Below are 26457 nucleotides of genomic sequence, written 5' to 3'. Positions count from 1 at the left end.
TTAAAAAAATCTTTTGATTACACCTACACCAAAAAATAAATCCAGGATTACCAATGTTTAGTCACACAGACCAAGAATCCTTATTCTAGACAGAACTGTAATCCTTATTTTTACTTCAAATTAATTCATCATACAATTTAGTTTGTAAATTATGAGAAGCACCATGCAGAAATCAGAAGGAAGGCACACGCCCCATGAGAACAGAATTCTCTCTATTTATTAGGCATCTCTCCAGACTGTGCTATACAAATATTGGGCCGCAGTTCTGCTCCAATGATTCTACAATCAAAATTTCAGAGGCAGCACAGTAAGTGGGAAGAAAAATCAGTAGAGGGAAAATAGGGCAAGATACAATTGAAGCTATGGTATTATATACTAGTATATCCAGAAAACATTCACAATAAATTTCAGTTTTAGAGAGTAAAAAAAAAAGTATCATATTTTATTTAACAAAGACAAAATTAACAGCAATTGGAAGCTAAAATACTACTTGCATAAAACATTTCATATATTTTCAGGAATTTATTATTCATGTACAGATGTACAGTCTAAGGTAGCTGACTGTGGGGCTTGTCAAGACTACACAGCTGACTCAATTTTCCTCCTTGCTCCTTTAGAAATAAGTTAGTCAAAGAGCTTCCTGGTCAGCCTGTTAGACATACACTGCGATGACTATGTAAAATGCTATTGAGATTGGGTAACTTGAGGGGAAAAAAATATATATATAAGGTGGTTTGGAAGACTATCAAGAAAGCAATTTTACTGTTCTCTCTTGTATGAACAGGCACAAAAACAACCAAAGAAGAATCAGCTTACCAGAATACTGACTCACTGAGGCAGTGATTAATCCATAAGGAATCAGGACAAAGTCAGGCAAGCAGCAATGTAGACAAACCATTTCTCAATGACAATTTTTCAATAGCCACCCCCAATAGAGAGTGCTGCAATGAACATTTCTATTTTCTCAACCATTGGTGCATTCTCCCAGTCACTGACTTAATTTTTTTTTCAGCTGTCATTTTTATTAAGTAACTTTTCTGGAGAAAAACTGAAGTTGTGATAGTTTCAGATGTAAAGACTGATATGTGTCATTAAGTTAATACAAAAGGTACAGCCATCTCAAAGCCAAATGCAAACAGAATTAGAATTAGGAACTGGATAGCACTGAACTGACTGAGGAAGGGGGGTGCTTCATGCTAAAATATACCACATGTGGCCTTTAATTTTCCCTTTTATTCTGCTTAATACATCATTCAAATTTTATAAAGTTATTTTACTCAGAGCTGATAAACTATAGATTCAGTTGTGTAAGTATTTTCATTGCAGAAAACCAACACTATGCAAAAATCTATACCTTTCCTGTAGTCAGATGATTTAAAATGCCAGTCAAATATGATAAAAAGTTTCTAAAATAAACAAGTTTTCAATAATGCTGTATAAAAACAGCAAAAAAGATTGCCTCTAATGGCAAAATCTTTGTTTTATTCATGTTTCCATGTTGAAAAGGCAACTTGCTCACTGAACTACCAATATTCCCCAAAAAAGGGGTGCAAACAATGTAATATGCAACTGTTGAGCCGTAAGAGTTCCTAAAACAAATTCAGAGATTAAAAAAAATGTGTTGATTGTCTCGTAGACAAATTTTAGATCATCTTAAGAGGCTGGTATGCAAAACATGCAGGAAGTATCAAGTCAATTCCACCTTACATATGGCAATACTTTAGATATGCTATTGTAAACAGGCATGTTACTAAAAGTATTACTGAATTTACTGTCTTTCCAGTGTTTTCTATGAAAATTCTGGCATCAACTCTAATAAATTAGATTTTGAAATTCACAAAAAAAAAAAAAAAAGAGAGACTAGTCAGAGAGATTCAGTGGAATTCTAACTTGCTAAAACCTGTTTTAGTTGGTTGGATTAAGGGAAGAAAGGTAAAATTTTTAGCCATTGGTGATTCTCTGTAACCATGGTATTGCAATGTAAAAATTAACAGTAGCAATTCTGTTCCTGAATCGTAGCTAATTTATCTTAAGAGAAAATGTAGCACCTTTGTAGCATAAAAGGTTTCCAACAATTAGTCTGAATACAAACAATTTGTTGGCAGACTTAATTGAGACAATGTGCCACGTAACACTGTGGGACAAAAAACTGCCACTTAATAAGGAACAGTCCTTCTAGTCTACTGTGGCTTCAGGTGTAAGATGATCTACATCTAAAATGCTGCAGGCATGCAATGGAGCTTACAGACTGGTACAACGAAAACCCATAAATCAGAGATTTTATAATCTAAATTTCTGCCAAGAATAGTAACAGTTTGTATTGGACCAGAATTGGTTAAAAGATTAAAGCAGATCCCAGTTAAGAAGACCAGCATCCTTGCCACAGAAACAAACTGCATGAGAATTTCAAACAATGTAGCATATCTGATTTAAACCTCTTAATGGGGAACTTTTATCTTGCTTTACCTTGCTATGGCATGACATAATCCATCAAAACAAAGAAAACCCACTATCAGCAAGTTTTAACAGAATCTGAATTTAAGCAGTGAGTCAGCTGGCAGCCTATTACAAGCAGGGTAAATATACAAAGATTAAAGTCACAGCCAGGATAAAACCACTGTTTTATTAAAAACAAAAAACAAAAACAAAAAAACCCACCCAAAACCACAAACACAAAAAAAACCAAAAGCAAACAAACAAAAACCATAAATCATAACAGAAATTCTAGCTGTCCCAGAGAAATTCAGAAGATGCCAAGCAGCTGTCTCTTGCAGCTACGTACATTTGAGCACTGTTCAGGCTAGGTTGCTGTGAGACTAAATCTTGCCTGTGGAAATGCTTTCAGTGATTAAATAGAATACTGAAGCCTTGATAATATAGTTATTGATACAGGCTCAGCATCAACATGCACAAGAAGCAGTTTTACACATACAGACTAATATAAAACATTATTAACAACCTGACAGCTGTTATTTTAACTACAGTTACACACCACAGCACAAAAGTCTCAATATGTGTGAGAGACTGAAAGAGTTAATGTCTCAAACATTGTGGTGGGGCAAGTTCTGCTTAAAGACAAACCCTGCGCAGCAAGGAGCCAAGGTGAAAAGCCCACCAGCTCAGACATCAGCAACAGGAGAGGGAGGGCGTGCTGGAGGGTGCGAAGCTCCCTGTTCTGATACAACGATCAAACAATGGTCACATCTGCAAGGAAGGAGAAGTTACTCCCCAAACTACCCCCAAGCCCAAAGACTCACAAACTGTTTATTAACCTGAGGAGTTCGGGTGCCTGCCCGAAGGAGAGGCAAGGATGATAAAAGGACACAAACTGAAGCCCCGGGTGTGCAAGCCCACCCAGACTGGACCCCTCAGCTGACTGAACCAATGCTGGACCCAGGACCGGTGAAATCTTTCTCTCTTCCTTTTTCTCTCTCTGTCTTCTTCTCTCTTTCCTTTTCCTTTTCCACAATCCCTACACCTCATCCATTTCAAGATATAAAGCGTTGACCAAGTCTGAGACTAAGAGTAGATCCAGCCACCCCTAGACCCTTCTCTGAGGAGGAGTCTGGAAAGCAAGGGGGTCTGCTCTGAACCTCCTGACTCAATGGGAGGGATCTTCTTATTCCCTGAATTGATGTATATGGTTACACAGTTTACAGGAGTAGTCTTATACCAATTCCTGTTGTAAGAAACCCTGCCACCTACTACCATGTCTCCCCAGTTCAGTTTGCTTCTGTCATGAATAAAATCTTTAACTGATCGTTTGGTGTCGTTTCACCTTAATTTAGCCCAAGGGCATTTCGAATTAAACGTGACTCCCTGGTCTGTCCAGTCTGTGTCATGACAATATGCCATGCTATTTATAAGTACTCCTCTAGAGACCATCTCTAATCTCAAAGAATAAGCTTATTTGCAAACCTGTCCTTTGAAACAAAAGTCCCAAGTGGAAATTTGCTGTCTGGCATCTCATACTGTTTCCTACAGTTTTACAAGGCAATCCAAGTTGTTCTCAGAGAAGACTTCCACTAAACAGCAGCAATGGCAAAACTCTCTTTTTGAGGCTATTCCTTACCTGAATTGTTACAGGGAATGCTTGGAGAAGATGTATTTAAAATATTTCCAAAGTCTAATACTACACTGAATATAAACACTATAGATACACCAAAATAATGTCTTTAAACTATTTTTTATTTGCTCACTCAAATTATACTTTAATTTCTCATGTCCAAAAAATAAGTCCACGCATACAATTCTATGAGAGCGCTCGGTAAAGACTCAATAATGGAAGCATTAGCAGCCCATATTAAGATGTGTTTAATTTAATAACACATTTTCAAAATGTACATTTATCAAAGCCCGGATATCAGGGAATAGCTTCTCAAAACAAAGGGAAGAAACAGAACCTCGTTGCTTTCTGTGACAAAGACACTGGTGGTCTCGTGGTGAAGACAAGGGAAAGGCAGCAGATGCTTTATACCTTGGTTTTAGCAAAGATTCGACATACAGTTGAAGCACCTTATCACTCAACTGGTGAAATATGGGCTGGATAAAAGGATAAGGTGGGTGGAAAATGGGCTGGCCTCCTAAGCTGAAAGAGTTGTCACCAGTGGTACAAATTCCAGCTAGTGGGCAGCAACTAGTGGGGTCCCTCAGGGATCTCTGCTGGGACCAACACTGCTAGATGTCATCACTAATAACCTGAATGATGGGAGGCAGTGCACGCTCAGCAACTTTACTGACAACAGCAAATTGGCAGGGAGCAATCAATACACTGGAGGGCACGGCTACTATTCAGAGGGACCTGGACAGGCTGGAGAAATGGGCAGACTGCAACTTAGTCAAGTTCAGCAAGAGCAAGGGCAAGGTATTGCATTTCAGATGGTCTGCACCAGCAAAGGCCAGGAGCTGACAACCTAAAAAGCAGCTCCACAGGAAAGGATCTGCAGGTCCTACTGGGTGACAGGTCTCAGCAGTGCAGCCTGGCAGCAAAGACAACCAACCGCATTCTGGGTCAAACAAGTGGTCAGCACAGCCAACAGGGCCAGGGAGGTAAGTGATCCTTCCCCTCCATTCTGCTCTTGTAAGACTGCAACTGGAGTACTTTGCCGAGTTTAGGGCTCCCCTGTGCAAAAAGGATATTGATGCACTGCACTAAGTCCAATGGAGGGCTCCCAGGATGGTCAGAGGAGAGACACGTACAAGGAGAGATGGAGAGCGGTTTTCAGTTTTGAGAAGAGTGGACTAAAAGGGGACCTTACTCTTTCTACAACTAATTAATCAGAGAATACACAGAAGACACAGCCAGACTCTTTCTTAAAAGAGCTGCACAGGCACAGGACAAGATGTAACAGACAAGTTGGAACAGGGCAAATTGTAATCAGATTGCAGGATTATTTATTTATTTACTTACTTACTGTGAGGGTAGTTAAATACTGAAACATACTGCCCATAGAGGTTGTGGAAACTCTGACCTTGGAGACATTCAAGACTTGACACGGTCCTGAGCAACCTGATCTAATTAGACATGTTTCGGGCTGGGGAGTTGGACTAAATGACCTCTGAAAGTCACTTCCAACCTAGATTATGATACTCTAAGAAAAATACCTCACGAAGTCTTCTGGGTTTACAGTGACACTGCTAAAACATACCAGTTTATTTATTCTGTTACATTGGTGAAAAGCTGCTGTACACAAGTCCTAATTTTAACAGGTCAGCTAGTATCTCCAAAGGAAGAATTGCAAAATATTTGAGCAGAAAATGCATACATTTTTCTTTTACTTGTAATAAACTTAAGTTAAATGGAGCTGTTGCAAAAGTCTATACAAGATAACAAAAATTTCATTCCTCTTATCTAAGACTGCAATAACAAAAATTAACAAAGTTTGGGGAGGAAATTTCTGAAGTCACTTACCCTGTGCGTGACTGCCCAACTTTATCACAGATGTCTAAGATCAGGCCCCAGTCCTCTGCAGTGTTCATCTCACTGGTTGCTTTCTCTGATGAATAAAGTATAAGTAAATCAAAATACAAATTTTAAAAAAAAAAGATAAAAGAATTTAACAAAATTGTCAACAAAAGTGTTGCAGTATTATCTCTTTGTATATTGCTAAATGTATGACAATTCCCTATATTTAATAAATTCATATATTAAAACTGTGATCCCTAATTCTTTTTAATTTTTGAATGTTCACTTGCAGCCATGAATTTAAACTCATAAGCAAATATATGTTTTGGGGTTGTTTTCCCACATAATAAAGATATACCCAGAATATGACAGCTACCAGCAGATTTTTTTTTCTATTTTGAACTGTGAAGTTAATACGATATGAATACCCAAAGCATTAGTTCACTGTTTGCAGTCAGATACAACTGCATTTACCACTTCCTCAGACACTAAACTGCTGTGTCTTGCACTTCCTTTCTATGTATTACAACTCAGCAAGAAGAATTCAACAATTCATTAATAATCACTAACTTTTATCTCCCCATTCTCACCTCTGCTTTGGATGATATATTCCACCATCTCTTTTCAGCTATAGAGACTGCTAAACCAAAGCTAATCTGATAGAAGCCATTGGGACTCTTTCTTCCAAATCTTTTGAATTAGGACAAGAGTCCCTGCTGAAGAGTGAAGAAATAGAGAATGCAGGTGGAGAAGAAATTGATTCCACTTCAGAAAAAAAAAAAAAAAAAAAAAAAAATAGATACTCCCTCCCTATTTCTCCCCCAGAAAAGCTTAGGTACACAAAGGATAGCAATAAATAAAAGTGTTAATGGAAACTGAGCCTTACACTGCAGATGAATGGCAGATTATCTAAACACTGATAGATCAGATCAGGGCTGTAGAGCACAAGGGAATGCACAAGCAGTTCCATTATTCACCAAACAGAAAGGGAATGGGCACAGAATAGTACACAAACTTTGTTTCCTATCCCTGCTTCATCTAATATTCACCTCAATCTACAAAACACAAAATACACCTCAGCAATGGACACCATCCCTCGGAGAATGTCTCAGACTACTTAGTTTTATGAAAGGAAGCAAAGGTTTTCTATAAAAACTTATATGCCAGGAAAGATTCATTATCCATATTATCATTTGCAAGACTGCAAAGAAAAGAAAGACAAAGCAAAACATTTAATCTCCATATACTACAATGAATTATTCATCCCAAAGTTGATGGCTTGTCTTTATGAATTGAGTTTCTCTGTCCTACAAATTGAAGTCGGGTTACAGTTAATTAGTTTCTTAATTCAGAACCAAAATGCAGAAAAGCAAAGCTCTATGGTTATGTGCTCTCAAAGTATTTCTGAGGGAAAAAAAAAATAATCAAACACTGCCATATAGAACTAGAATGATAACACATCAGTTGTACTGCCTGATGCAAAGAAAACAGGAAAGCAGTATAGGGAAATCCTAAATGGAAGTTAGTTACAATTCCATAATGTTCTCTCAGGTAAAGTAAAGGAGCACTGCCTCTTCTCTCTAAACTGAAGCAGAAAACTTATTTGATTACAAAAAGCGGTCATAATCAACTAAAATATGAAAAATTCTGGGTAGACATCATGCTAGCATCTAGCACTAAGATATACCAGCTGATCAACCAACCACTTTATTTTTCTTTCATCTAGTATTGTTCCAAATCATCCTTAGGACTAGTATAGCTAACAATCAGAGAAATTCTTGATTTTTAAATCTTGCTCATAAAGGAAACATGTCAACTGTGAAGCAAAAATTGAGAAGAACACCATAATGGCAGAATCCACTCAGCATGCCAGTTAAAAAATGCCAAAACATGACAACAGAGCAATGAGACTGTACTCTGCTTATATCAATAAACATTGTTTCATTACCCCAGAATTTTTGGGTTTTAGTTGAGGATACTTGAAAAATACAAGCAAATGAGATGGGGGGGGGGGGGGGGGGGGGGGAAGGCAAGTAAAACCCCATAGCAGAACCATGCATTATGCTTTTCCTGCTTGTTACTTATCACTTTAATACAGCCAACTCTCAGTCATCTGTAGGCAGCATACTTGTGCCACACATGGTAAGACACCTAAACTGAATGCCTTGCACAGAGCCATCACAGGCCAAGACAACCTTCTGTAATCATAGGCCATGAGCACAGCACCTATACTGCTACAAAAGCCTGCCTCAAGTCTGAGGCATTGTAACTGCTTTTTTGAAACATGGAGCCTAAGTGGAGTTGCACCCGAGCTGAAGGTGTGCCTACACAACATTCCCAAAACTGAAAACACCTGATTAGCACAGTCCAGAGACACACAAAACAGACCACATGGAGGCAGGTTAGTTCCAGGACTCCACTGTTTCTGTTCATTGCCAGTTCTTCTGGAGCTGGACCAGCTCCAGTCAAAGTGTGTCTGCACAGTGCTTTCCAGAGCCTTAAGTTCCCACCAAGCTCAGAGCTCACATGCAGCCTCACAAACCCACGCTGCTCGCTCATGCCTAATGCTGTATTTCAGTTAGCACACCCTTCAGCAGTCAGAGCTGAGAAACCCAATGGAACAAACTTCGACCTTTTCCATTATTTTACATAACAGTCATCTACACTTTTGGCAACAATTCATCCTTCTTTCCTCACAATGTCATCAGAGAGAAATGGCATAGCAATTGGTTATGTCTTTTACAAACAAAAAAGTAAAATAGTGCATGCTTAAGGTTTAAAAATAATGAATGGTCTTTTATGCTAATTTAAATAGTCTGGCTAAAACTAAAAATAAGATGGTGACTGATGAAATCCCTGATCCATATCAACCACACCAATTACAACCTTCATTTTAATTCTCAGTAAGAATATTTTGCAAATTTTTCCACACGTACAATTATAAGTTTTCTATCACAGCTACACTCCTTCTTGGAAGTTGAACTTAGTCCTGCATAAAAACTGCCATTTGCTTGCAACACCTTCCCCCCCTTGTTAGTCAGGATATTTTCTCCACCAACAAACACTAGATAGTTTCTTACTAAATTTCAGTCTGAAACCCAGTTTCATTGTGTACTTTCCGTCTTCTGTAGTAACAAGCATCCATTAATTCCCTTGGATAATAAAATTAATTGTAAGACATGAAAAAAAACATTTTGCCTCTAGACTTTTAGTTAAATTCTGTTTTAAAAAATGGCAGTTAAAAGTTAATGGCATACTGTAAATGTTAGCAGTACACTATCTGACACTATCCACAAAAAAGGCCGCTAACTCTGTCAGAGCATTAGCAAGTGACTATCACCTTTCACCACTCTGGAACAGGAGCAACAAAGATGCTTTGACAAAATTCCTGTGTTGCATCAGTGTTTTATAGACAAAATTATGACTTAAAGCTACTTAAGTTAAATTACTTGCACTACTATCACTTAAAATCCATGAAACCTCCCTCTTCTAATGTGAGGCACACATTCACAGCCAAAAAAACCTTAATATACATTCAGTATTTGCTTACCCTGACTAATAGCTGGCACCCGACCAGCCTTCAGGTACAGCTGACATGTCACTATCAGCCTCTATCTTAGTACCAACATGGACTCCAACAGAGAGGGAAAAGCAGACATTTGTATTTAAAGTCTTTGGATAGGTTAGCACAGGATATAGAAGATAACTTAAACTAGAAATATTCTTCATCTTCCATCTCTAATCAAAAATAACTCTGCCACAGCAATATTAACGTTTACTTCAGACCCTATCCCTCCACCTCATCATTGCTACAAAATCTTATTCAACTTAGTGAATGCCAAGCCAGGATCAGATAACATTTCGGACTTCACTAAAACAACTTTTAAAGACAGTGCTAGCTCCTTCATGAAATCTGTGTTCTTTAAAACTTATTAATGCTGTGTCAAACACAAAGGAAAATAGGACTATGTGACACAGATGTATACATGATTGAACTTTGTCTCTAGTTTTCCAAAACAGCGCTCTCCCATAAAGCTCTATCACTCAAATTCAAGGTATTGTTTTCCTAGTGCAAGCAAGGCCTACAAGTTAATGTAGGAAATTTAACCAGTGCAAGACTATAATATCTTGCATTGCCTCAGATTGTAATTAGTGGGTTTTAAATTTTAGGACCACTTTTTTTTTTTTTTTTCCATTACAGGTTTTCAACTTTCACCTTTAATTTTCTAGGAGTTATTTAAAATTATTTTCTTACCATTAATTCCACAAAGACAGACATGCAAAGTGGTAAGCACCATAGTTTCAGTCGAAAAGAATACTTAGGACTATGGCTTCTTTGGACAACAACAATAACAACGATTCTGCACAAATTGAGAATACCTTTATAAATAACTTCAACAATTTATTTAATTCCTAAAACAAAAGCAAGACACACAAAACCAATATATCACATTTTTCACCCACTTTGCAAGGCACAGAGTGTGGGATCACTAGGCTTCTCCCTTTATACTGCTTCTGTACTCATAACACCAATCATACCGAGCCAGACCAATTCCATCTTGCCCAACATTCAGTCTCTAATATCTTATTATACCTAAAAAAGCAGATGCCTAGGAAAACATAAAAAAGAATAAGGTAAGCGTTAGTTGTACTTCCTCACAACACACCTTTCAGCAACCAACCATTTACAGCTTCGTAACTCCCAAGTCAGAAATGGTGCTTCAACCACACAAACGTAATCATAAACCACATACAAAACAAATAATTCAGAAAGTGCTCTGAAGCAAAATGCATCTCCTGATAGAAATCTCATCTGTGTCTGTATCTTCAAAATTTCTCAATAAGTTCTAGAACATGACCTCCTTCAAATGAAATATCTGATGCTGAATTCATACTTCCAAACATGTCTCTCTTTTTTTTTTTTTTCCAACTAAGCCTCTGAATAAAATTTATACAAACCTGAACATCATCTGCCTTCTAAAGAAAACACCATTCCTCAATATACATGCTGTCTAGTCTCACTGAAATACAGTACCAAAAACCCAGGAAACAATATTATACCTTTTGATCAGAAGCCAGGCCAGAAAGATCTAAATACATGAGTTACCTTACCTATACTTGGTTGTGGTGAAAGTACACCAGCTTTTGCATGGGCTTTTTTGGGATACCTAAATAAACCATCCTCTCCTTGTATTGTAAAGTTTGTTAATTTTGGTGAGGTCCCATTTCCCTCCAATTTACACAAACCTGAAAAAGATTGGAGCATCGATAAAATTGTTTTCTTCTCTGGTTTTGTGCATTGTTTCAAAATTATATCCAAAACAAAAATATCTGCACTGTGATTCTATTTGAAGTTCCCTATTACATACAAAATACAACTGCAGTTGATCATTTTAGGACAGAAGACGCAAACTTTTCTCAGAAGAAAAAATAATAATTTCCTAATAATTCATAATTTTCCTAAAAGAAATCTATGACCAGATTTATAAAGTACTATTAGAAGAATAATGCTGAAAAAAGCCACTGCCAAACTTAGTGGTTGACTGTTTAGGTGCTGGTAAGAGAAATATAAATATTGCTGCAGATTTTCCATGCAAATAGATGCTAGTGACTTGATTTCTCTGCCTTAGTTCTGCAACTTAACAATAGCATTTTACCAGCTTACTAGAATTTTGCAAAAGTAAATGTTCTCATCAATGCTGGGATACTGCAGTGAATAGCATGATACATTTCTTAGGGTAACAAACTTAAAGACTACCCATTGCTAACAACATTTTGAGAGGGAAGTTTTGGCAGGCTTGAGCTTCCTAAGCTTTAGATTTTTATTTTTTTATTAAAAAAAAAAACCAATCTTAGGACTGAGCTATTTTTCTGCTACAAAGTCTCAAAGATGTTAAAACTAGCTAGAATTTCAAGAAATAACAAAACAGATCAAAATACCCCCAAACCCAACACTTAAAATGTACATAATTTGAAGCAGGTAAAACAAATGAGTAAAAACTATCAGAATATCCTAGCAAACTAAGGTTTATAACCATTCTAGTTGGTATTTGCTCTTACTACATTAATGAACATAATTCCATTTCCCCAGATGCACATCTCAAATAAAATACTGAAGTTCTTAGTAACTGAAGTTACAAAGAAAAGAATGGCTACAGAAAGACTTCAAAAGAATGGCTAAAGAAAGTCTTCACTCACAGCCTAAATTACAACCAGTTTCTAGCATAATAAAAAATCCTCAAAAATCCATGATATTAATGTAAGCACCACAGAATTAACAAAAAATTCAAAACTCCTCTCAGCCTTTACTCCCCGTCTCCCACTGAAAGTCTTGTTTTCTTCCCCAGGGTAAATAAATAACTTTCCCACTCTGTATAGAAATGCAAATACTAGAATTCCAAAGCATTATAAAAACATAAATGTAACTACTTCATCTCTTAAATTTAGTTTAAATAGTCCTGAAAGACTGAAACTGATTGCAAATTTTTCTTTCTTTTTGCAGTCACTTGCCAAGAAATTCTGATTACATACCATTCTACTTCTACAACACCGAAGTTAAAAGTAATTAATTTTGTTCTTTTTGTCTTTCAAATAAAATGAACACATTTGTTGCCCCATTCTACAACAAATATTTACTATTAACCACTCTGCATTTCACTATCATGATCAGAACAGCACAGAAAAATATGTCCAACAAGATTCCATTTAGACAAGATTGAAAATAGCCTCTAACAGGCAATGACACCATAGAAAGAAACTAGAATTCCCTGTTCAACCATTAACTTCAACAAAGCCATTAACCAATTTCTTCAGTTTAACTGTATCCTCATTTACAGTATTCCTAAAAAGTCCTTATGGGAGCACTTGTAGAAGGTGTCCCATGAAAGCACTGCTAGCTGATCCAAGGCAAAAGCAAGCAGCGGTGACTGAGCTGGCATGAGGCCACCTCAACTCATTCTTTCAGAAGTCTTTCAGAAGACTACGTAGGATCCCACCGTGCATGAGGCAGCCTAGCCAAGATAGACATCACTCAACTCAATAAGGAGCAGTATGAAGATAAAAGGATTCAAGATCTGGTAAGACAATGCTGAAAACAGTAAGACAAGCTGGGCAAAAATAATTTAGATGTTTAGACATCTTATGGCAAACTCTAACAAATCCATGGAACTCGAACTACCTTTCACCCAGAAGTATTACAACAGAGGAGGAAGGTGAGCACATTCAAGATACATGAGAACGATGATGATTACTCTGTAAACAAGGTGTATCACAGGCATGTTATAATAATAAATGGTGCCAGGATCTATTTGCAGAGCCCTACTAACCAAGCCACAGTAGAAGCAGCATTTCAGAATGAAGATCAGCAAGAGACTTAAAAATAACACTGTATATTTGATATGAAAAGTTATCAGTTAGAGGAACAGATTTTACGTGTTGGAGATCTACTTTGGTCCCTCTGAATTTTGATATTGTAATGCACACTGTCGCATCTGAAACGAGGGGAAGCACTTAAAATGACAGCTCTTCTCTAGGAGGAAAGAAAAAGAATTAACTGGGAAAGTACAGTCTACAAAAACTCCTTTGCCTACGGAACACACTATGTTGGCTTCAAATAGCCCAACTGAGTCTGGTGATTCATTTTCAGAATGAATCTTTTATTTACTGAAAAAGATTTTGTTTGCTGGCTATTATACAGAAGGGGTATTCCACGCATTTTTATCCTGTCAGTGTTGCCATTTTTCACTGAGAACATACACCAAAGGTATCTTTAGTGAGAAGTTCTTGTTTTTCATAAACATTTATAAATAACTGAAAAGGGGGGTGGCTATAGCTCCTTTCCCACACATTTTTCACTCAGCCTCCCTGTTAGCTCACAGTTAATATACTTCTCCCCAAAATGACGCTGAGAAAGCAGTAGGTCAGCTTGGGCAAAAAAGTGCCAGCCTCATGACAAGCTGAACCAATCCTTTTAATTCGTCTTTCCCTGCAGCCAGAAGTAACTCACAGTCTGCAGCCTCCATAATTACCTAGGGTCAAGAATCTCCTCTGCAACAATTTTCCCTACTTTTGGCAAACCTGGCCTAAACAGAGAAAAGCCCAGCTCAGAGAGACATGTAATTGGATGGTTTTGAGGATGTTGACTAACCAAGGGGATAAACCTAGAGAGTAATGAGTTTAAATAGCAAGAGTATTTTATTACAAGAAACTGCACCATGGGAATCATGGTCAAAGCATTTCTTACATTCCAATACATCAAACTATAAGCTGTGGTACCTTAACATTCCTACTTACCTACAATCATATGTAATTCATGTGTATTATTAAATATCTAAAGAGTTGTAAGCATAAAATGATCAATAACTGCTATAGTTAATAAAACATGGCAAAAATCATTGCAAGTCGCATCAGGTTGACAGTTCTACTACATTACTAAACTACCTGCTTAATTTCCTATTACTGCAAATAGTAAGCCTGCATCTTTTCTTTCTTCCCACTCCTGTGGTACATTAAACAATTACACTAGCCACGCTGAGAACTAGTCTAACATTCAAAGCATATGCAAGAAACGCACAGTAAGGGACAAAGGCACAAGGGAGAAAAATAACACAAAAAACCCTCGTGTTTTTTAAACACCTCCTCTTAATATCATGTGTGATTTTATGACAGCTCATACCAGAACCTGTATTTATTGCAGCTATAAAACTTCAGAAATATTAAGCTTAGAGCAGGGAGTAAAAAGTTCTTCCAGTTCTCTTCTTACAATATAGATTAAGTTCACAATGCTTGACATCAACTTAGAATAAAGTATGCACTACATTAAGTCCAGAGTTACAGATTTTATTTGAGAGATAACATCTAAATGACACTTCAGAACTGCTTCAGCAGTTAAGTTCTTCACCAAACCTTGCCTAGCCACTGCTACATTACTAATTAGCCTGTCATGACAGATTAGCAGACAGTCTTTTGGTTCTTAAAGCACATTTCACCATTATTTTGCCTGCATCAAACTTACAGATAAAACCATATTTCTCTGGGAGTAATTTTATGATTAGGGTTGTAAAATATGGCACAAACAGACTTACCATCAAACTAATAAGAACACCATTAATCTAACCCCTTAAATGGAAGATTAGTCTCTTAATTATAAGCTCAGCAGTCCAGTCTTTTGAAGGTTTTTTCTTTTGTTAAATTCCAATATTGATGTTCCTTACTTGGACACACTGTCAAAGGTTCCCAGACCTGATTGTGAAAATCCACACCAACTTGTGTCACCAATGATTAGCATCCCTTCCTGTTGAAATATTCCTAAATATGGTAAAAAGAAGGTTCAGGAAACAAAAAGCATCTGGGCTTCATCCAGAGATTTGGACTCTTCGAGGATGACAGTGGCTTACTTCCTCAAATCTCTGGGCAGCTTAAAGCATTCATTAATATTATTAGTTTAACAGTAGTCTTAAACAACATTCTTTTGCCAACCACACCTAAAGAAGAAGTGCACCCCTCAAAATCTCTGTACAAAGTTGACACTAAATGGCAAGCTATTACAGATGAACAGGCTTCACAGCCAGAGCATGCTAACAGGACTAGCCAAATGCTGATGACTGGCCAGACAAACTGGGAAATTTCTCCTTCTGAACTTAGATACTTATGCTCCTCAAAACAATGGAAAACAATTTAGTTCCAGATGTGTTCTCTGCAATCCGTGATCCTAAATTGTTCCAAAATAATTTCCAACTATTACACAGTACTGACTAGCTGTCTAGTGGATGAGAATGCACAGCTATCACAGCAATACTAACAACTACACTAATGTCCAAATTCATGCAAATTAAGACTAGCTTTTGACTGCTCTCCTGCTTCAGGAATCTGATTTGCAAAAGAAAACTTTCTTGCTGGGCAAGAACAAAGGCAGAGCACTCGGCTTTCATTCTGAGGAAAAAAAATTGAAAAATAACACTACTGCTTGACAACTTTTGGAATTTTCCCGACAACAAGAGAGCTTACTTTACAGCTGATGTTATCTTACGAAGCTTGCCAAGAAGTTCATCCAGATAATAGCACATTCCCAAGGGGCCTCGGGGAAGAAGGGCCCAGGGACACTTTCCAGGAGACTTCATCATTCCCATCTCCCTGGCACAAATCCAGCTAAGTGATGGAGAAAGGCAGAAGGCTCCTGAAGGTAGGCTGCCACCAACTGAACAGCCTGCTGCTCCTTCAGTCTCCCCCAGGACACCATGAAAGGGGCCAATGGAAAGAGGCTGTATTTACTGGTGAAAATTAACCCATTGCCCACTAACCTGCTCTTCCAAGAACAATTTGGGACTGAGTTGTTATTTCCCCGTGCTCATACATTATGCAGCGCAATTCTTTTGAAAAATATCTACTAGGCAAGCACAGTAGGTAAGGCATCCTCTGCACCTAGAAAACGGCAAATAACCCACCGAAGCAACAGCTGGGTGCTACTACCCTGCATTATGAAACTTACAGTGCTGACAAGCACATCTATCAGATTTAGCTCCAGAGAAACCCACTCAAGCAGTCAGATCTTCACTGCTAGACAGCAGCTTTAGGAAGTAGACAAGTGAACATTTGCCAGAACCTCAGCTATCACTTTTTAATCTTATTAGTTCAAGTCATTCTCACAGATAATATTACCAATGTTTCAAACCTCTAATTGTCCATGGAAAATTGGCAAGCAGTGCAATAATCTCTTCCTCATTTTCAACTGCCAATTACACTAGAAGACAGCGAAACAATTAGGGAAAATTATTTATTACTTTTCAAAATAAGTCATTACCAACTTTGCCACTGAGAAAATTATAAATTGAAGGGCAGTCTTCAGCACAAAAGTGTTCTTAACTGTTCAAAATGGGAAGAAAAGTGAGCTATGCTTTATATTAAGATACAACAGACTAAGAACTCCTGACAACACATATACAGAATTTGTGTTGCAGTCCTTTGTTTACGCGCTAACCCTTCCCTGCCCCCCCAGAAAGCTACATACTTTTCAAACAGTTTTGAGTTGATCTTTTTCCAAGAGCTGGAAGAACTGGAGCCCTGTCTTCTTCAGTGGGATAAACATTAAGAAAGAAACAATGTATTTGTAGTTGAAAGGTATCGCAAGTATAAGGCTACTAAAGACATTAGTTCCAAGAAACGTATACAGTGTTATACTGCTGTAAGAAGATAATCTAGGGTGGGTGTGGAAGGTACTTGCTCAAATATGAGAAAAAGCCCCTTCATAGTATGCTGCTCCCCAGACAAAGCTTTTATCACTCAAAGTAAAACAGGCGTCAGCAGCAGGTAGGAAACAAACCGTATTACGCAATCACAAATCAGACGTGCAAAACGAATTTTCAACTGCTTATGTGTTATTTTACCTTCGGCTTGGGCACATCAACATTAAGCACAGTTTTTGTCGAGTAAAAGCCAGACATTTCCTCTCCATCTAGTTTGGCCTTGGAACAAGCAAGGTAAGGATGAAACCTGATCGCAGCACGTCAAGTTTCACTTGAAAGCGAAAAAGAAAGCTCCCACGGGAATTCACTTTAAAGCACCGAATACAAAACGCTTTGACAATTTTCTCGTGCCCGTCTGCGAAGCAATTGTAGACGGTGCTTTTTCACTTTTCATCCTTTCAGCAACGCTCCAGCACAAGCATTTCTCACTGCTTGTTTTGCTATGCTGCAGCGTTACTTCTCCTAAGCAGGCCCGCTCGTCTCCCACAAGCACCCCGCCGCTCGCCCGCCTCGCTCGCAGCCCCAGGAAGCCAGGCAGGGCGCGCAGCAGCCCCCGCCGCCCCCGCGCTGTCACCGAACAGGCCGCAGCCACCGCTGCCGAGGGGCGCCCCCGGCCAGGCCGCTCCCCGCCGCGCCGTGACCGCCGGCCCACCCGGGCCGCCGCCGCCGCTGCGCCCGGCTCCCCGCCACACGCGAGGCCGGGCGGTCGCCAGCGAGCCCAGCAGCAGAGGGCTGAGGGGGCTGGGGGGGGGGGGTTGGGGGTGGGGAGCGGGGTCGGAGGGAGGGCCGGCCGCGGGGTTACCTCAGGGGGAGGCCGGGGCGGAGGGCCGGGCCGGGCCGGGGCGCCGCGGGAGCCACTCACCCACATCCTGGTCGAAGGGGTTGGTGGCGAAGAGCGGCATGGCGGGGCACGGGGGCGCGGCGCGGCCACCCCTCCCCTCCCGGCAGCGCGGCGGCGGAGCGAGAAGCCTTCAGCGGCGGCGGCGGCGGCTCCTGCTCCTCCTCCTCCTCCTCCTCCTCCCGCCCGGGGTACCTTCGCCACCGCCTCCTCCCAGGGCCGGGGAGCCACCCCCCCGCGCGCAGCATGCTGGGAAACGGGGGCCGGCCCCGCCGCCGCCTGACGGCCGGCGGCCCCGCGGCCCGGTCCCGGTTCCAGCATCCGGCCCGGCCCGGCCCGGCCCGAGGCGGCGGCGACGGCGCAGCGCCCGGGGAGCGGGGCCCGGGGTCCGGCGGGCGAGAAGGCCCCGCAGGCCCTTTCCGCGGGCGGCCGCGGCCCGAGCTGTGGCCGGCCCCGGCCGGGCTCGGCAGGTGGGTGGGCGGGCGCCCCGCCTGCCCTGCCCTGCCCTCGCTTGCCGCCCGGCTGCCGGAGGGACCGGCGCTGCCCCTGCTGCCCTGCGGGCCAGCCCCTGCCTGCCCCGCCGCCCCCGGCCAGGCAGCTTAGGGCCGGTAGGGCGGCTCAAAGCGGGAGTTTATTTTATTTAGTTCTGCTGAGCTCTTTCGTGCCTCCCGAGTTAGGAGGTGAGTCGGTTTCGTGCCCAGACAACACTCGCTCCCTATAGAAAATTTTCAGAGCTTCCCTATAGATCCGGCCGACTGAGCCTTTTTATTGTTAATGCCGTCATGCTTCTGAAGTAGGTGGCCTGCCAGTGAAGGTGCAGGATGGTGCTTATGATGGTGCCTTTCACAGCACGGCACGGGAGGCTGACCACTTCTCCACGCTTAGACCCTGTTGAGATCAGTAGCTATCAGTTGTTCACAGGAGCCTATATGTGCCATGACCTTTGCACAGCTGTATCTTGCTGGCTTCAGTGGGATGTATCCCATGATAACAATTTGACTCATAGGATATGACACGTTCTGCCTGTTCCTGCTGTCACATAAAAATCAAGTCATTATCCTTAAGGACTTCTAGTAGTGTTTAATTACTCTGAACTGGTTGGATCGCAAATTAAGCAAAAAGGGGCACACGCACACACGTGAAGGAAGAGTCGCAGACATCTAAAAGAGCAACACAGGCACATCACAAGAGTGCTAACAAGAAATAAAAAAAATACTACTGCTGTTTGCAGTGCAGAAACACTAGTTGCAATCAATAGCACTGATCATGCTCAATAATGAATGTGATTGCATGCATTAGGCAGAGTTCTGACACATCAAATGAAAACCACACACCAAGCCTCTTCCCACAGGGATTTACAGTCACCGCGTATTTCCTTATTTCACTAAAATTTTTTCCAGGATCTTGAGTTCTGCTTCTTTCCCTATCCACAACAACTGTTTTCAGCAGCTGATGCAGGTCAGCATTCATCTACTACTTAGGACTGTCTACTTTTAAGGAATTGTGTGTTTTCTTTGGATTCTGCCTCAACTCAATGACATCTGCTAGATATTCTCAGAGGATGCTTTACCTCCTCACCATTCATCATCCCCCATTATGTTCACAAGAGACATATGGTAGATGTTCTCAGAGCCTGTTTTATCCCCTCCTTTTTCATCCCTTCCCTCTGATGGGTTTTGAAATGAATTGTAGAATCCTTTCAAAACAGGCAGAGCTTTTATGCAGTAGTCCTGCAGTAAGAGCAAACTCAAGACGTGTGGGGAACTGGGGTTTTAGACTGTCTTCAGCCTGAAAGGATTCCAACCCAACTTTACTTCCCAAGCAACACCCTACTCAATATTTTGAAAAAAGGTAGTCTACTTGTCCTGATGGGAGTGAGTCAAAGATACTCAGGGAGCATCTTAAAGCACTGTAGTCATGGCTCATGTTTTGTTTCTGTAAAAATTATTTGTTGAACATGGTGTGAAGTACACAAGTCCTTGGAATACTCTGTATTATATTGTATCTCCCTCTTTTCCCCGTCCCATGGCTCTAGCATTCTTCCATGGCACAGCAAAGGGTGGTGGTTAGAACACTCTTGCTTGAAGTGGGGTTTGCCCTTTCAGACACAGATGGCTATGGAAACCAGCTTTTCCACCTTATGTGTGAGTAGTATAATGAGTATGCTATTAAAAAAAGGTGTGTTAAGGTTCCTTTGTTGGATGTAGTTCAAAACGTTTGTCATTTCCTACTGCATTTCAAATGGGACTTGTGCTGCCTAAGTTAGCTATCTAAAAGTAAGGAATCTAGTTCAAAGGTACAGTCTCAAATCGCATCTAATTTCAGGGTAACTACAGCTGATGATACTCTGCACTCCCTGTGCCCACAACTATGTGCTACCACCACATTTCTCATATTAGATTTGGAACTTGATCCAATTCATTTGTGGCTGCACAATCAGCTGATTCAGCGAAAACTACATCACTGCAGAAAGTTCCCTGCTGGATCATGTCACTCATCTGACTCACCTTGCAATTAGATCCCAGGCAAGTGAAGAGGTGGGAAGGCACAGCTGGGGACTGTACTTCACCAGACTGGGTCACGAAAAACAGGCATGTCCAGGGGATTATTCATCCGTTCTATTTCAGACCTCGTTCTGAAGATGGCCTCGGCAACAGTCTGACTCTATTGATTTTGTAGAGGAGCTTATCTACCCAACAGTTCTCTGACTTAGGACTTGCCTCCAGACAGCCTTATAGCAAGTTTTAAGTAGGGTGATTTTTAACAATATGTGCTACTTTTGTCCAAAGTAAACAATCTCAGATGATTAGTACAGACACTTTTTTCTTTGCACACTTCATTTTTTATATAGTACTGTTTGGTTTTCAGATACTTCTAAACATACTTCTAAATTTGCTTAAGTAACTGCTTAATTTTTTTGTTTGTTTATATTTTTTTTTATTTATTTTTAAAATTATTACAAGGGTTTATCCATACCAAGGTTAGTTCTGGATTCTGATGATCTACAATGATTCATTTCCCTATAGTCTTCTTGTAAGAAAGGGTACTTAGGAAGAACAACTTATAAATGACAATCTGCTAGGGAAGTTCTAATATTTTTTACAATCACTCAACTGACACACATCTGCATTAGACAAGCATATTTCTTAGAGGAAGACAAGAACACTATGGCCATGCAGGAGAACTCCACTGCAGTTCCAGTTTACTGGAGGAGTATTAGTTCCAGTTTACTGGAGGAGTATTATACTTGGCATGCCCATTTATTTTAGCACATATTAGTTTGCTAGCTGCTGCACTGTAAAGATAAGGTGTATAACTTCAGGAAAAAGTCAGCACACTTTTAGGAAGGAGACATGTAAAGATCAACAGTTGTCTAACGGATTGGTCACACTGACCTCTATTTTAACTACATTTTCATTATAGTTGATTGTGACGTTGCTTTCAGAACTGGAAGCTGGGCAGAAAAGAAACTCAAAGGAAAAGAGGAAGGTTCAGAATAGAGAAAGTGCCGGCAGTCCATTTAATCACAGCTTTTGTCTTTGACAGGGCAAGTACAAGATGTTTTGGATGGCATACAAAGATGCTGTAATGCATAACAATACCATGATATGACTAAGACAAAATTTATCCCACTCACAGGCCACATGTAAATGTTCTAAGTACTGGACTACAGTGATTTACTTCCCATCTATAATCTTATTGTACATGTCCTAATATTTTGCAAGTGTCCAAGTTGCATGGCTTACTTATGGTATTCTTATCTATTTCCTTATGTAAATAGAATATATGAAACATACCAATACAGTAAGTCTGGTGTCCTCTGTTACACAAGGAGTCACGCTAAAATTATTTCATTGTCTTTTTGGCCTTAATATTATTAAGTATGCAAGTAGGATTATGTGAAGCATATACCTGGAGTTCCCTTAAATCTATGTATCATTAGAACTAGGCAAGTATTCAAATAATAAACTTTATAGAACAATTCATTTTGCCCTGACCACGTTAAAAATTATAATGTGCCACATTCTATTTAATATATGCACATAGAGATGCCAGAAACAAGGGTTTATATCTTCCTCAATCTTTCTGTATTCAAAGCAGTACTTGCAAACTAATTCACATGAAGCAATATTTCATATGTTTACACTGCAGTTTTGTTAAATGATTTTGGATAACAAGTTCACCAAAGTGAAACACAAAAATGTATTTATACTATTTGCTTTAGTAAGCTTCTAGTGATGTATTGTGATGTACCTGTAAGAAGCAGATAATCTGAAAGCTGCTGGCTGCTGGGACCTCTGGGTGCCTGGGCTTCCCCGAGGATGCTGGCAGGAGCATCACTCTGTGCCAGCTTCCTGACACTGCCGCGGGGAACCACTTGTTCTAGTGCTTTTTTTGGCACGAACACCTGTTCTCAGTGTGGCCAAACTGACTACACCCAATATGGTCACTTTTCTTGCTGATAATTCAGACCAGTTTTCAACCAGTGATGAGGTTAAAATTAATCTTTGCGTTCTCCACCACTCTCCTAAGAAGGAAAATAGAAATACTTCCACTGACCATAACGGGAGTTAGATTGGAACACTACTCCCTTGATAAAGAGCCCTTTTTAACTCAAGTCCTTGAAATAAAACTAAGTAACAAGCAAAGATTGTGTGTGCTCTGAAACTAATAATGGAAGCAGTCTCCTCTATAGAGATTGTAGTGCTTAGGCAAGCAAGCTACCATTGAAATATACTGAAAATCAGAAGGTATTTTTAATATTATTGAAGTGTGTTTTGTGAAACCCTGTGAAAAATCTGCCCAATATCTGTTGGCAAGGTAGCAAAGCTTCTTTATTTAAGAAAAATATTACATTTATATTATCACATGGTATAGGGAAGGGAATTTAAGAATATCTTAGTTATGCTACCTATTAATTTTCAACATGTACTTTACTTTGCTCATGTGAACAGTACCATTGAAGTTAAAGGTACTGATTTTTTACTGAGCATTTTATATGTATATCTATATAATTAGAACATTAGAGTGGATTTGGCTTCCTGACACAGCCAGTCTGCGTAGTGTGCAAAGGTGTCAACTGCACAGATTAACAGTCTGTGGGACAGGTCTATACATAAATCTATCCAAGCCTAGCAATGCAACAAAATGTCAGGATAGTTAAACAGTGGTACAGTCCACAATATCCCACAAAGAAAATAATTATTGTACAGAGTCCAATTAGTCTGTTATAGCAAAAAGTACACTGAGTTTGGATAAACTAAACTCAGATAAGCAGGGTAGTCATCTCCCTTTAAGATGTGTGTGTGTCCTTCAACGCTGCAGTTTGGGTTATAGTTTTGCTTCTGCAGAGGATTAAATGGAACAATACACAAGGTCATCTCAAACTGGTCCTTTTCAGAACACAAAATAAATATACCAGTGCTTTTCAGAAATATAGAATCAAGTTTTCACACAAAGACTTCTAAATATTCACAACAGAATTTTCATATTTTTATAACAGAAATATAAACTTCTGCTTCAGCCTGTGTTCATGACACCTGTTTTCCTTCGGTGACTACTGGACTGTACAGTCAGAGGTTTAATATGAATCATTTATTTTGCAATAGCAGTGCAAAACTCCAACTGCTTCAGATGTGCCAAATAGACATCTTCTAGTTCTTTCCACAAGACTTACGCAATCCATTCTACACCATGTCTTTTGAAAGCATCTTCTGTCCTATTCCTAGAGTAGTAAATAGAATAATAGATATACACACCCAGATGAAAGCACAGAAAGTGCATAGACACTGTGTTGTTCAATTTAGACATAGCTAAATTCTGTTTACTTGCATTTATCCTTGAATACATCACTGATTACTACATACCATAAACCTAAAATAATGTGCAAGTACTTTATACAAGTCTGTCGTCTAAACACTTTGCTCTTGCAAAGTGTGTTGGGAGCATTAAGTGAAGACAGGGCGGAAGGACAAGCAGAATTTAAGTTCATAATTTTTTTAACAGATTCTCCTTCCTTAGGATTTTAAGTTATCATCTGGCATTTAACTATTCTGAAGTATAAGCTGACCTCATGATTCTGCAAGGCTCATAATAAGTAATTCTTGCAGCATTTCATAGTAGATGACCTTCCCCTGTGATAGTGGAGCTGATAAGTCATTATATTATTTTCAGAGCACTACAACTTTTCATATCATAGAAATGTTCCCACATTGGATAGCTTAATTTTGTAACAAAAAAAATCATTATAGAACACTGCATAAGAAAAATAATTCTTGTAAAAGCCTCACCTTGTATTTCTGGAAATAGGAAATAAAACCCATTCAGCTTTATAAGGTATTGAATATCTACTTGTGCCATAGGTACCTAGAAAATAAATACACATAGATGATATCAATCATGAAGAAGGCCAGGAAAACCACTAATTTTTGTAGTAACAGTATACCACTGCTGATGGTTTGGAACTAGAGTGAATAAAGGAGAACCACCTGTGAAGCTTGAGAATGAATATGAAACATAATGTGCTCACCCACAATACAAAAGACCTTGATCTGACTATCTTAAAATTTATTAGGAAGGTTGATTTCAGACTGTACTTGAACAACAGCAAAGTTGAGCTAAATTGATAAGCCAGTCATAATTGATTTTAAAAGCTGATTTAGATAATGCAATTAAGGTATAATTAATTAATAATGTAAAATGTATAATTCAGTTCCATTGACTACACTTCTGTATGTAGACAAAATCTGTCTTATGAATAATTTTGGGATTTGGGGGGTCAAAAGGTGCTAGCCAAAGTTGAAATATTAGATGAAATCATTTTGCCACTCTAAAAGTACAGTATTTATAATTAAGCACAGATACTGTACTTAATGCTTTGAAAATAGCTGACATTTCATCAAATTTAAGTAAAGGATCTTATAGCGATTCAGAAAATACCAACTAGTAAACCACAAGTATACACATGGTAAATTGACAGAAATCATGATTAAAAGAATAACAACAGAAAACTTATGAAAAGGAAATTACGTTTCAACTAATTTATTGCAATTCCTGGATCATGTAATTACAAAAACAGATTAAAAAAATTAACAAAACAAACACATTTTGAAAATGCTGCTGAAAAACTGTCACACAGGAACTATCAAGGGTATGAAGTAGTTATAGATTAAGGAACAAAATATCTCCATGGATCAAAACATGGGAAACAAACAAAGAGCAAGTTTTCTTTAGTATGGCAAAAAGAAATCAGTGGGGTGTTTATGAAAGTTCTGTAATAAGTTTTGTGCTTAATACATTCATAAATGGTTGGGAAATACAGACAAGTGTGGAATGGCAAAACTTGCAAATGACACAAACTGTTTAGTTTATTCAAATCCAAAAAGGATTATGAGGATATTCAGAAATTTCTCTTCAATTGAGTGAATGGGTAGTGTGATAGCCAGAGGAATTGTATGCTCATAAATAAACCCCACAGTATTAGAGCAAAAACATTGAGCTACTGTCCTGGTTTGAGCTAGGATAGAGTTAATTTTCTTCTTAGTAGGTGGTATAGTGTTATGTTTTGGGTTCAGAATGAGAAGAATGTTGATAACACACTGATGTTTTCAGTGCGAAGTAGCGGTTAGACTGAGTCAAGGATTTTTCAGCTTCTCATGCCCAGCCAGCAAGAAGGCTGGAGGGGCACAAGAAGCTGGGAGGGGACACAGCCAGGACAGCTGACCCAAACTGACCAAAGGGATATTCCATACCCTGGGATGTCATGCCCAGCATATAAACTGGGGGGATTGGGGGGGGGGGGGGGGAGGGGGGAGGGGGAGGGGGAGGGGGGGGGATTGCTGCTCAGGAACTGACTGGGCATCAGTCGGTGAGTGGCGAGCAATTGCATTGTGCATCACTTGTTTTGTATATTCCAACCCTTTTATTATTATTATTATTGTCATTTTATTATTGTTATTATTATCAGTATTATTTTCTTCCTTTCTGTCCTATTAAACTGTTCTTATCTCAACCCAAAAGTTTTACCTATTTCCTTCTGATTCTCTCCCCCATCCCACTGGGTGGGGGGAAAGTAAGTGAGCAGCTGCGTGGTGCTTAGTTGCTGGCTGGGGTTAAACCACAACCGCTACTTACCCTCACTAATAAGTTCTTAATTGACTAAATCAACTGAAGACAAACCTGGTCATCATTACAGCTAATTTGTGCCTCCAAAATCAGTAAGTTTGAGCAAATAAATAGTGGGAAGTGAAGTAATACAGAATTCTAATGAGAATATATCAAAGATTGTTTATCAAATTTCAAAAAAATCTGTGCAAAAAGCATGGAAAACATCCAAGGAGGGATTTAAAAATGGAAAATGTTTACTTCAGAAAGGAAACAGGATTTGTTCCATTAGATCGGCTCTAGAAAAATCTCAAGAGAGAAATGGCAAAGGACAGGTAGATTAAAAAATCACCACTAATATTATGAATTGG

General features: G+C 39.3%; 1 protein-coding gene across 1 annotated transcript in view; it reads right to left on the bottom strand.

Moving 5' to 3' along the window:
• The window catches only part of STAM (signal transducing adaptor molecule), a 39028-nt gene extending 20844 nt beyond the window's left edge, over positions 1–18184 (bottom strand). Inside the window, exons 1-2 of the mRNA XM_049798541.1 lie at positions 18008–18184; positions 5912–5996 (exon numbers count right to left, since the gene is read on the bottom strand). Coding sequence (XP_049654498.1) covers positions 5912–5996; positions 18008–18047 — 125 coding nt within the window. The 5' untranslated portion in view covers positions 18048–18184. The remainder of the gene's footprint in view (positions 1–5911; positions 5997–18007) is intronic.
• Between the last annotated feature and the right edge of the window lie 8273 nt (positions 18185–26457).

The sequence above is a fragment of the Accipiter gentilis genome, chromosome 4 (assembly GCF_929443795.1).
Source record: "Accipiter gentilis chromosome 4, bAccGen1.1, whole genome shotgun sequence".
Lineage (NCBI taxonomy): Eukaryota > Metazoa > Chordata > Aves > Accipitriformes > Accipitridae > Astur > Astur gentilis.
The sequence above is the reverse complement of the archived record's forward strand: the minus strand, read 5'-3'. Positions and strand labels throughout refer to the sequence as shown.